This window comes from Ciconia boyciana, chromosome 7 (assembly GCF_034638445.1).
Source record: "Ciconia boyciana chromosome 7, ASM3463844v1, whole genome shotgun sequence".
Lineage (NCBI taxonomy): Eukaryota > Metazoa > Chordata > Aves > Ciconiiformes > Ciconiidae > Ciconia > Ciconia boyciana.
Window position 1 is genome coordinate 37446846 of NC_132940.1, and position 12158 is coordinate 37459003.

Consider the following 12158-nt stretch of genomic DNA (forward strand, 5'->3'; position numbering starts at 1 on the left):
ACTGCCCGTATGCCGCACCTACACCCGCGGGACTACTGTGCACGGGGTGGGCAGCTGCTGTGTGTGCCACCACAACACCTGGCAGCACTGCCATCATCACCAGGTGCCCAGGCAAGGGCTGGAGGCGCCCTGAAGCCCCCACCATGGTCCACACAAGCCCTGTGGCTACTCCAAGCGGCACTGCAGGCCAAGCTGGGGCTGGGGTGGGAGGCGACAGGGGGGCAGCACGCTTGGCGCCAGATGCCGGAGGGATGGGAGAGCAGCAAAGTCAAAAAGCAAGAAGAAAACCCAAATCAGGTGATGGAGACGCAGGCGTGCGAGGGGGAGCAGCAGGCAGCGAGAGCGCGGCCCAAACGAACAGCAAAAGGGGCTGAGTGAGCGAAAGGTGCTGGGGTGAGGGAAGAGGGATGGGGCGTGTGGAGGGATGGGGGTCTGAATGTCCAAGTGCTGCCTCCAGCGGGAGTGAGTGTGCCGAGGCAAGGGGGGAGAAAGAAAGGAGAGAGGGAGATGGAAAAAAAACCAATGGAAACAAATAATACCTAGGCATATCCGAATCAAGAAACTGCCTGCGAAAACACAAAACAATCACATGGTTAGTGTGGGCTTGGATGGGAGGCAGCAGCGGGGAGAAGCGAGGGGGGACCCTGGGCGCTGCCCCCCGCACCTCCTCCCTGGGTGCTCGATGCAGGGATGGATGGGTGCTGGGGAGGGAGCCGTACGACTCCCCCAGTCTCCTCCTGAGTAGCTCTGGGGGACTGGGGAGGCTGCGGGGGGGGGAGCCAGGGCTGCTCTGGGCAATGGAGGCTGCATGGCATAAGGCAGCGAAGCAGGGAGCACAAGCAGCCGGGGAGGAGGGTGAAGCGGGCCATGGCTCTGCCCACTGCCCTCCCTCTGCCTGTCCTTGCAGGCTGCTGGGGCTGAAGCATGCGCGCCTGCCTGTAGGATGGAAGCAAGAGGGGGTTGCGGTGAGTGCCCCTCGGCGTCTGCCTCCTCCTCCCCCTGCCTGGCCCTGGGCAGGCTCGACGGGATGGATACAGCATGCACGCCAGCCCATGGTCATAATTCGGGGCTGGCCGTGAGGCGCAGACCTTCTGAGCGTGCAGGTGAGGTGGGCTCTTGCTAAACCTGAGCCCCCCATCTCCCCGCTTCTCTCCACACCCCAAGCATCCCCCCAGCCCAAGCTGTGCCCCTTGCCCTGCAGGACCTTTGGGGCAAAGGCAGGAGCAGGAGGCATGTCCCCCCTGCCAAGCTATGCCAGAGATGCTGAAGATCTTATCTGGCTGCACCCGGGACCAACCGGCCAGATCAGGAGCTGTCATAAAACAGCACAGCCCCAGGAGCCCACAGGTGCCACAGCCATGCAGCTCCCAGCAGCCCAGCAAAAACCACTGCAGCTCTGCCAGGCCAAGCCCTCCTCGCCTGACTGTCCCTGCCTGGCCTTGCTCTGTTGTCCCTGTGGTTGTGCCAAAGTCTCCTGGTCCGACACTCATGCACATACCCGACCCCACGATTCAGCTCTGCTGCGCAGGTACCACATGCCTGCTGCTCCACCATGCCCAGGAGTTGCCCCAGGAGGCTTTCAGGGTGGCACCTCCTGTCCAGATCCCTGTCATACCCTCCAAAAACACCCTGTCTTGGGACAGGCCACCTTGGGGCAGCAGTGACCCTGAAGAAAACGAGGGGAAAAGTGGTCCCCACTCCCTGCCAGGATGCTCCTACGCCGGCAACTGCCACACGCACAGCCCAGGACCCATCCCGCTGCTCGCAGTACTGCCAACAACCATCCCCAACGTGTTGCAGCTGCCCGCACGCACACATTCTGGCCAGAGACCCCCTAGCAGTCCCTTGAGTTTCGGCAGCAGCTCTGGTGCAGAGGAAAGCTCTGCCCTCTGCACCCATCACTCCCCCCGCCACCGCAGGACCCAGCCAGGGAGATCTCGGAGATAAAAATCCTCAGGCTCCGCTGCTCCTACACCCCTGCCAAACCCAAGCGGGGGGACACAGCCCCACGGGACAGGCATGAAGGCACCCTCAAAGTCACTCAGCAGCGATGGGGGATGGCTTTCCTGTATCACCCCCGCACAGACGGGGATCAGCCATGGGCACCAAGTGGCCTTTCCAGGGAGTTTGCTGGGACATGGGACAAATAGCCCTTCGTGGCAGGTCCCCTCCAGCTGCGGGGTCAGTACATCCTTCCAGCACCAGCACCAGCAGCAATCGGCTCTCTGCGCCAGGCGGTCACAGCCGCCACCAGAGAGCAGGACCCCCACCCAAATTCCCTGTAGTGCCAAAGCCTGGCATGGAGAGGCCTCGGGGAGGAGGAGGAAGGGGGCTGGCGGCCCTGAACCCTGAGACCCTCTGCAGCTCCAATGCCCCATTCCCAAGGCAGCAATGGGTCATCAGGACCCTGTGCAGGGGCCAAAACCCCCCCAGGGGAGAAGGGGGCTCCCCATGTCCCCCCCCCAGCCCTCACCACAGTGGGGGAAGAGCAAGAGAAGCAGCAGCACGCACCGGTCATCCTGGGAGGGGTGGATGTACCCGGAGGAGAGGATGTTCAGGGACAGGATGTTGGGGTCGATGAGAGACTCGTCTGCTTCCGGGGTGTTCCGGATCCGACCTGCAAGCACAGCACGGGGACGTTGCTCAGGTGACAGGCAGTGGCCCTGTGAGGATCCCCGCAAAGGGCAGGGGCAGCCCACCTGCCTGCATCCCCCAGCAGCACCCCCATCACAGACAGCAGCTGCCTGTCACTCAGCCACTCAGCACTGGAGGTCCTGGTCCAGCTCCTGGATGCAGTGGCCAGGACGGAGGTGTCCTGCCTACATCGGCATCCCAGTGTAAGCTGCTGGGCAGCTGCCGCTTTGCTATTGCAGGGCTGCAGGGGAGACGAGGCGTAAAGCCCCGCATGGGAACATAGGCGAAAAACAGCCCGAGAGGATGCTCGGGAGCTCAGAGGGTTGGGGGTTGCTCACAGCCCTTCCAACCTGGCTCGGCTTACCCACAACCAGCTCCCGCACTTCTTTCCAGCGGATAAGGCTGCCCGTTTCATGCACCAAAGTGACGGTGATTCTCCTCTGGATGCCCTGAGACCCGTGAGGCCAGAGAGAAGGGACAGTGGTTAACACAGCTCCTGGCAGGAGCCAGAGCTGGGACAACATCTCAGGGAGGGAGTACCTGGTGGAGGAGGAAGGTCCCATGGCACGGCATGCCTCCGCGGTGGTCCACAACGGCAGGGATGTAGCTGGAAGAGAGGATCGTGGCGTGACACAGAGCCCCGTCAGCCTGCCTGGCTGGTGCCCAGAGGTGCCAAGCACTGGGCAAATCACCGCGCTGCCTCCCTCTCCTTCCTACTCCCCTTTCTGGCAGGACTTACTCGCCATTGGCCTCCAGCTCACAGATCTCGAAGAAGACCATCAGGTCATACTTGCACTGGCATGGGCCAGCGCTGGGCCGAGTCATGGTGCTCAACTTCGTCGCAGGCACTGCAGCGGGTCAGAAAGACAGCTTAAAGGGCAAGCTTGCCACTAACGTTTGGATTGAGGCACGTGATGGCAAGCAAGGTAAGGGCAGAGCAGCATGGACCACAGGGAGACACACGGAGGCAGCAGCAAGGCAGGAGGGAGTGCATAGGGGGCGACAGCCCCATCCCAGGGACCTTGCTGACCACCAGCGTGCCCAAGGCGGAGCAGCAAGGGTGTCAGGATGCGGCTGGCCTCACCCATCCCCAAGATGCACACCCCGGGCCTGCAGCCCCGGCACAGGCACATCCCAAACCACGCAGCACCACTCCAGGGACTGCTCAGGGACAGCTGCTCAGGGACAGCCGCTCCGGGACAGCTGGAGGGAGGCTCCCCTGATGCTGGCATGAGGACGCAAACCCCAACAACTCAGGTCTCGGCAGCCAGAGCACAGCGGGGACCCCACAGCCTCTGTGGGATGGCAGGGCTGGGTGGCCATCTGAGCCATCCAGGGTGGGTAGTCTCCTCCGTGCCACTCCGCAGGTGAGAAGGGGGCTTTGCATCAGCCGGGTGCTGCGGGAATGGGTGCCAAGGGCTTTTGGGTGCTCTAGCCTGCAGTACATTTTGTGGTGCCCCTGGGGTCCTAACTGGTCCCCCTGAGGAAGGGGACCCTGCACCCAGCACGGCGACCATGGGCAGGCAGAGGAGCAGGAGGCCAGATCCCCTACCTGGTTTGGAGAGTGGCATCACACGGGGGAAGTGGCGCCGGGATGGCCTCAGTGGGCTGCAGAGAGAACTGGCTCGGTTAAAGCATCCACAGGGACCCCAAACCCAGCCAACCCCACCTACACCTTGGGGCCACCCCCCACCACCACCACCTACCCCCCCCTTTCTCTGGGTACCCAGGAAGCCAGCTGCACTGGATGCCCCCATGGCACCCAGGGGCTGGGGGTGGCCCAGGGTGCGCCCACCTCAGGACGTCCTTGCAGAGGGGTGGGAAGGGGTGCTGTTGGTAGTGCCCAAAGACTTCAAATACAATTGGCTGGCTCTTGATGTATTCAATGAAGGACTTGGTCACCTCCACTGCGATCTGGAAGAAAAAGAGACGTCGATGGTACACTTTAGGTGGGAAAGGGATACAGCCAGCAACAGCACCAGGGAGGTGGAAGGGTGCAAGCCTGTCTGATCCCCTGCATCCCTCACCCATCCCCTTCCCCGTGGCCCAGGGATGCTCTCCCCACCAAGGTCGCTGCCATGAAATCCCAGCCTTTTTGGGTGGAGGGCAGTGGCTTTTGGTCTTTCCCCCACACATCCAGCTTGTCTAAGGTTGGCTTAGCTGGGCAGCTGTGACGGGCTGGGAAAGCCAGGAGGAAGCTGCTCCCTCGGGGAGAAGATCCAGCCAATGGCCCTGCGGAGACCCTGGCAGCCGCAGAGGTGAGGGGGTGCGGGCAGGGGAGGAGTACGCACATTTTGGACATGATAGAAGCCCAGCGGTGGTCCCCGTCCCGTGTTCTTCAAGGGCTCTGTTGAAAAGGCCTCGTCGTGGCGATGGATGAAGCTGCGGAGGGAAGGAAGGTGGCTTGGGGGCTGCGGGACGGGGACACGCCAGAGCAGTGAGAGGAGAGAGGGCAGGAACCAGGAGAAGAGCCCACTCTCCCCAGGGCTGCCACCTGTACCCTGGGCTGGCACAGGACCCCCCTGAAGCTGACAGGAGCCCCTCCCTGCCTTTCGCCACTGACCGAAGAAGGTACCGGACAAGCATGGGCTCATCCCGCAGCCCTTGGTTTTGCCTCCCTATCCATGAAAGGCTCAGAGGTTGGGGGGCCTGGGGGCTCCCTTGGTGTTCAGCGCCAGCCCCAAGGCGATGCCCGGAGCACAGTGGGAGATGCAGGGCCAGGGGGCACTGGGGGCTCACTTGAACTGGCAGAAGATGTCTGCGTATTCTGCGGAGATGCTGGAGGCTTGCAGGACTGTCACGCGGAAAGTGAAGATGCTGCCCAGCTTCAGGTGGTCCAGAGGCGTCTCCAGCAGCCCATCAGGTGCAGGCTTCTCCGGGCTATCCAGGAGAAGGTCCTCTGGGGTCACTGCAGGGAGGGAAGGGTCCTCAGCAAGGCGGGGGGGGTCACCCACCTCGGTGTCTGCCAGCAGCCCTGCACCGGGGCAGTGGGTTTTTGACGCTTGGGTGGGCGCAGGAGGCTGGGTGCAGGGGCAGGGGGCCGCTCCCCAACCGCTTGACAGGACCCCCTCACCTGCACAGGTGTTGTTGTTGACTTCATCAGCAGAGGGACCCAGGTCGCTGACCTGCCCCTGTCCTTCAACGATGCGCAGCTCCTCCTGGGAGGTCCCCGAGCGAGACATCCCCACAGCTGGGCATGACTCCGACTGGAACTGTGCCAGGAGTGGGGCTCAGGGATGCTGGTGGTCCCTGAGGTGGTCCCACTTGCACTACCACCACTGCCCCAAGCACTGGGGCACCTCCAGCTCTCCCCTCCTGCCCCATGGCAGCCCCCCCGGGACACGGGCAAGAGCAGGGTGCACCAGTGGGTGCCAGAGGGCTGGGGGCTGTGGGGTAGACCAGGAGTACGGTCCCTTCAGCATGATGTCTGCACCTCTGGGAGCCCGGTGGTCCCCATAGGGAGCATTGCCGTGGCAGGCAGGGGTCTGTGGTCCCGGGGCACCAAAAGCCAGCCGCCACCATACCTTCTCAAAGTGCTGGTCGTCGAAGGATATCTTGGCTGTCCCCGACTGCCGCACGCCGGAGCCGTAGTCAGGGGCTTCTTCATCCGCTGGAGGAGGGATGGGAGTGAGCTGGCATGGGGGGCATGGAGGATGTGAGGGGCACATTTTGGGGGGTGCCCCCCTCCTACCTGAGATGGCCTGGACGGCCACGCGCAGGAAGCCCTTCACCTCGCCCTTCTCGCTGACAATGGCCACGCGGTGAACCAGGGGCACGGGGTAGAGGAGGTTGCTCAGGTAGACAAAGGCCCTGCCAGAGAGGGGGGGGACACACAACACGGGGGGGGAGCGGTCACTGCTCCCATCCGCAGGTCCCCAGGCGCGGGTGGCGCGGCCGGCGGCGGCCGGGATCCCAGGTCACCGCTCACGGCGCAACCACGGCACTGCAAAGCAAAACTAAAGAGAAGGCAGCCAGGGCCAGCCGAGAGGGGTGGGGAGCGGGCAGCAGGCGGGCAGCGTGCTGCAGGCAGGCGGGTGGGCAGCGCACCATGGGCAGCACCACAAAGCAGACGGGGTTTGCGTACCTCTCCGGCTGTCACCTCCGTGGCGGGTGGGGAGGGGAGGGGGGCTGCACTGGTGCCACCCTGAAGCTGGGAGGGAAGAGGACCTTCTCTGCAGTGGAGAGCTGGAGGACTAGGGCAGGAGGTGCTGCAACGTGACTCGGGCAGCTGCGGAGTCACCGTGAGGGGGACAGGGGCAAGGCAGGGGGGGAAGGGAGGGTGACAAGGGAGGTAGAGGCCAGCAGGAGCAAAGGAGGGGAGAGGAGAAGGTCCTGGCCAGAGGCCAGAAGCCTCCAGAGATGAACCTGCCAGAGGGGTCCAGACCCCGGCCCTGCCTGCAGTGTTGCAGGACCACTGGTGGCTGCAGGCAGCCTTTGCCTGGCTGGAAGGGAGGCTGCACGGCGTGGCTGGTGGCATCAGCGGCATGTGCCCCCCCGCCCCATCCCTTCACATGTGTGGCTTCAGGGTCCAAGGCCACCCACCAGCATGTCACAAGGACAGCACAGCCAACTTCTCCCTGTGGGCAAGGAAGGAGCTGCCCACTCCCCATGTGGCAGGTCTGAGCCTCCGCACCGTCCTCCATGGCATCCAGGTTGCTGACACTACTGCGGCAAGGTGCCATGCCAGGGTTCAACATGATGGCCACACCATGTGTCTGCCAGCACCTCCCGCCAGGCCGCAGCTCCCTCTTTCTCGAGTGTTTTGCCTCCTCTTGCCACCTTCCTCAACCTTGCTGCTGACTGGCTTGCCATTCAACAGTCTTCCTGGTGCTCTGGCAACGGCAGCGCGCCATTCCCTCAGCAGTGGCAAGTCACCTGCACAGCCTTTGGTGCCGAGCTCCCTGCTGAGCAGCGCAAATCGCCCTTGCCTGTGGGGCAGCACCACTCCCAGCAAGAGGCGTGCGGGGTGCCCAGCACCCCTCCCCGGGGCGCCCACTGGCATCTTGACACACAGCATCTTCGGGTGTCACGGGGTGGGATGGTGCTGGGGCCAGTGAGGACCCTTCTACTTCGGGAGGCTCCCATGAGGGTTGCATCTCCAGGCGGCTGGCAGTGCTGCTTGCAACGTCCCAAACCTCACAGGTGTCTTTGCAGACATCCAAGAGCACCCGAAAGTGCCCAGGAGACTCTTGCAGGAGGCCCCAGCCCCACACTTGCAGCCCAAGCCCTCAAGTCCAGAGGTTATCCCATCTCTGGTGACTCCCATAGACCTCCAACCACTGCTTGAGGCTTTTTCCACCCAAAGCATCTTCAAGGACTCAAGTTGTGGAAGCAAAGGTGATGCCCCATCACTGTCTCCTGCCAGGCCTGTCTCACCCCATCTCTTCTCAGAGGCCACCAGGGACAAGTGGCTAGACTGTGCCAGGGCTTCACGGCAGGACTGCATGCCTGGGGCAGAGCCCTGTGGCCACAGGGAGGTCTTGAAAGCACAGGGATCTGGGTGTGCCTGCCGGCCTCAAATTGCAGGGCAGCTGGTGATGAAGCCAGGGGGGTGGAGAGGGGAGGAAAAAGGGGGAGGGAGGGGAGGGGCAGGCAGGGAGGAGGGGGACAAGTGTGTCACTAGAGGAAGGAGGGCAGGGACACTAACCACAAGATTGGTGAGGTGCAAAGATGGCATGCTCAGACCAAAGAAAAGCCTTTCAAAAGGAAGACAAAAGTGAAATAACCCCAATTTTCGCTAAAGCTTTGGAGAGAGAGAGCCAGCAGCTAAAAAAAAAAAAGAAAAAAAACCCAAAAAAAACTAAAAAAAAAAACCTAAAAGAAAAAAAAAGAAAGAAAGGAAAAAAAATCAAAGACAAGGATCTAATCATAAACCAATCCAAGCACACTTCACAAGAAATGTGGCCGGCGGAGCTGCTGCGCGGGGAGCCAAACCCAGGGCAGACTCAAAAGAAGTCGGAAGGCACCAAGCTCCGGGGAACATGTCCCCGGCACAGAGTGGGGCTGCTGCCACAGGGCCTTGTTCAGTTTTTTGAGGTGCCCCCGAGAGTTTTGGGGTTTTTTTGATGTTTGTTTTTTTTTTTAAATAAGGAAAAAAGGAAAAAAGAAAAAAAGGGGGAAGAACCCAGCTCTTTCGGTCTGAGGCTGCAGGACTCTTACCCCACCTCCGCCCTCTCTGCCTGCGCTGGTCCCCCTCTTCCCCACATTGCTGCCCACACCCTGCCTGGCAGGGGATAAGCCTGGCTTTAGCACACCGAGGAAGAGGAGCTCCAGCTCCACCTGTTGGGGCAGCCCCAGCAGGGAGAGGTTCACTGTCATGAGCCCCTCTGGCTCCTGCCTGGGACAGAGGCTCCAGGACCAGCTCCAGGCACACATCCCCTTGGGAAATCCCCAGAGCAGAGCCGGCAGCACCACACCCCATTTTGGGGATAGGCAGATTGCAATCAGGTTTGGTGGCACAGCCGGTTTTGCAGCAGCTGGTGGGTTTCTCCAGGCCAAGACTGATGGAGCCCAGGGGGGTCTCCTGTCCAACAGGTATGAGAGATCAAAGCTCTTGTCCTCGGCCAGAGCCAAGGAGGAGTTAGAGCCTGCACCCAGGTCCCCACAACCTCCCTGAACATTTCCTGTGCCAAGCCGGCAGGGAAGGCTCCAAGCCAAGCACTGGCTAAGGGTGGCAAGAGAAAATGCTGCTTTTCACAGAGCCCTCCTCTCCCTCCTGCGACTGGCTCTCCCCTCTCCCTCAGCTTTGTCCCCCTGACCACCTGGGGACATCCAAGCCTCCATGTCTGGGGGGACTCACGCTGACCAATGCAGCCAGGACAGCCAAGCTGGTGCCAGAGGCACACATGGCTTCGAAGTGCCTGCATGTCCCCAGCCAGCAGCACTGTGGGGTCACCCTGAGCTGGGTGGGACGTGGCCCTGCCTGGGACAGAAACCCCCAGGACCGAGACCCCCATGCGGCTCCCCCGGCTCCTTCGGTGCTGGAGACGTGGCAGACCTCCCCTTCTTGGGGGCTGCCCCAAAGAGGGACCTGCCTAAAGGGCCTCCAGCAGAGCTGCTGCCATCCGCCTTCCTCCACTATCCCCTACCGCTGCTGTGCTTGCCACAGCCCTACCTTGGTGGGCACCTCACCGCCTTGCTGGGCGCCCCGGGCTCGGCAGCAATCCTGGCCAGCCGGCCACCCCCTGTGCCTCCGGGACGCCCTGGAGGTGGGAGTTGTGTCCGAAAGCAGTTCCCTCATGCAAAAGAGCTAGTTCCTTCCCGGCATGCTCTCCTAAAACCTCACCAACCTTCCTACTAAACTGAACAGGGGGGAGCGGTCGTAAAACGGATCCCGGCCATCACACAGCGGGCACTCCGGAAAGATGTCTTCCTCCAGGTCCTCCGCCTCCTCCTCCTCCTCCTCCTCCTCCTCCTCCTCCTCCTCCTCCTGCCCCTGGTGCTGCTCGTCAGCAGGCTCGGTGATGTCGGAGTCGGGGTTCGAGAAGGTAGGGGAGGGGGTGAGATCAGCCATGCGCTCGCTCATGCATGTGTTGAAAAGAGGAGAGCTGTTGCAGCCAGAGATATCTGAACTAAGGTTAGTACAACAAGATAGAAGACAGGTTAACACCAGCTGTTCCAAACAGAGGGAGCAAGAATAGGAATTTTGCTTTTTTTGTTTTGTTTTGTTTTTCTCAGTTGGGTTTTGGGGTGGGGTTTTTCCTGCTTAAACCAAGGGTCATCAGGAAATAAAGACCTGCCCGTCCAGTGCGTCTCTAAAGGAAGCCACCAACGGCTGTTGGCTATAAAGGGCGGAGAAAAGAGCAACCCAAGGAATCAGTGCAAACAGTGGGGATTCCCCTTGCTGGCTTTGCGGGCAACGTGGGAACGGAGTGGGTGGCATGATGCTCACTGCCACCCCCGCCGCCAAAGGGAATCTCTCCATGTGCCGTGGCACGGGGGGATGCCTCTGCAGCAGGTGCGGTTGGTTGGGCCATGTGGCTCAGCACTCTGCTCCCCCTGCCCGCCAGGGCAGACCCCTTCTCCGGGGTGACCTGTCCTCATTGCCGGCAGCGCACCCTTCCAACTAGTGTGTGGGAAGCACACGGAGACACGCAGCACGTACCGTACAGATGGATGCTCGTACACCAATGCGTGCATGTGGACGCGTGCCCGCCAGGGCAGAGGTCACAATGGCATGGGCTCTTGGCCTGCTGGACAGCCGTGACCCCCCACCTCCCACCAGCGGCAAGCCAAGAGCCCATGCCTCACAGCACTGTATTACAGCAGGCAGCGGGAACGTGGCCAGTGGCTCATGGGTCCCTTGGGGTCCCGGCAGCCAACGCAGAGGAGAGCCATTGCAGGCAAGATGGGCCCTGACCAGCACCAGGGGGGCAATGCATCCTCCCATGGCGTGGCCCCAGGGAAACGAACATCCTGCACACAGCAGAGCCGGCAGCACTTCCTCCCACAGGGCTGCCTGCGGGTCCCAGCCATACTTAGAAGGAGCCAAAGCGCTCACCTGCCAACCAGCCTGAACCAGGGGAAGCGGTCGTAGAAAGGATCTCCGCCAGTCACCACGTTGTCACAGTCTTCGATGACACTAGAAGGCACTTCTGCTGCACGGTCATACATTTCACGCATCAGGTCCAGGCGTTGCCTGCAGGCAGAGGGGGACGTGGTGGGCAGCAGTGAGAAACTGGGCTGAGGCTGGCCAAGGCCTCTCTGGCACAGGCGTCATTTGCCCACCTCAGTTTCTCCAGGGTCCAGTAATGCGTCGCCCCATTCTTCTGGTCCTGCACCTCTACAGCCACGATGGTCCGGGGGAACGGCCGCTTCTCCCGGTCCTTGGCGGCATCGGGAGGCAGCAGGTCGGGAGGTAGAGGCGAGTATAGTGTGTCTGTGAGGAGCACAAACTGGAACTGGACCTGGAGAGGGGCATAGAGGGACGGTGAGCTGCCTAAGAGGACAGCGAGCTCTGCACGGTGCCTTCGGCAACCCCCTTCTTGGCACTTCCCTAGCTGCCCATGCTTGTGGCCTCTGCCATGGGTGCTGCAGCAAGCCAGAGAGGAGCCCTGGGCACCAACCTTCTTCTTCAGCTCCACGCTGATGGCGTTGGCTTCCTTGAGGAAGATGGCATTGCCCCAGAGCAGGTCACGGAGGGAGGTGAACTGGTACCACTTCCACTTCCTAAAGGCCCAGAGGGCCAGCTCAAACTCCCGCTCCGTCCACTGCACTGTGGGGACATGGAGGGACAGTCACCCCACCACCAGGAGGGAGGACATTGGTGCAGAGGTTCCCAGGGGACCCGCAGTCTACTCTTCTTGCTCCCGCAGAGAGCATCAAAACCCTGTGGTGGCACCCAGCCCTCACCTTCATCCTCAGGTTCCTCCTCTTCCTCGTTTGCCTCAGGGTAATACCTAGAGTCCATCTGCTTCTGCAAAGCCTCCAATTTGCTCTCATAGTCCTGGGGGAAGCAGGGAGAGGGATGATGCAACCCACAAGGTGTGACCTTCCTCTATGCTGCCACATAGTGCTTCTGCCCC

General features: G+C 61.7%; 1 protein-coding gene across 6 annotated transcripts in view; it reads right to left on the reverse strand.

The window, feature by feature from the left end:
• The window catches only part of KIF1A (kinesin family member 1A), a 42043-nt gene that overhangs the window by 8709 nt on the left and 21176 nt on the right, over positions 1 to 12158 (reverse strand). For 3 of the 6 annotated variants that reach the window (XM_072868413.1, XM_072868416.1, XM_072868412.1), the window contains exons 22-37: positions 11986 to 12079; positions 11700 to 11848; positions 11362 to 11540; positions 11135 to 11272; positions 6326 to 6444; positions 6159 to 6244; positions 5708 to 5846; positions 5374 to 5542; positions 4926 to 5016; positions 4430 to 4548; positions 4187 to 4242; positions 3374 to 3482; positions 3175 to 3241; positions 2999 to 3083; positions 2512 to 2617; positions 540 to 566 (exon numbers count right to left, since the gene is read on the reverse strand). In XM_072868413.1, coding sequence (XP_072724514.1) covers positions 540 to 566; positions 2512 to 2617; positions 2999 to 3083; positions 3175 to 3241; positions 3374 to 3482; positions 4187 to 4242; positions 4430 to 4548; positions 4926 to 5016; positions 5374 to 5542; positions 5708 to 5846; positions 6159 to 6244; positions 6326 to 6444; positions 11135 to 11272; positions 11362 to 11540; positions 11700 to 11848; positions 11986 to 12079 — 1733 coding nt within the window. Of the gene's footprint in view, positions 1 to 539; positions 567 to 2511; positions 2618 to 2998; positions 3084 to 3174; positions 3242 to 3373; positions 3483 to 4186; positions 4243 to 4429; positions 4549 to 4925; positions 5017 to 5373; positions 5543 to 5707; positions 5847 to 6158; positions 6245 to 6325; positions 6445 to 9923; positions 10206 to 11134; positions 11273 to 11361; positions 11541 to 11699; positions 11849 to 11985; positions 12080 to 12158 lie in introns of all 6 variants that reach the window. The other 3 variants (XM_072868415.1, XM_072868414.1, XM_072868417.1) reach the window with 2 other exon arrangements.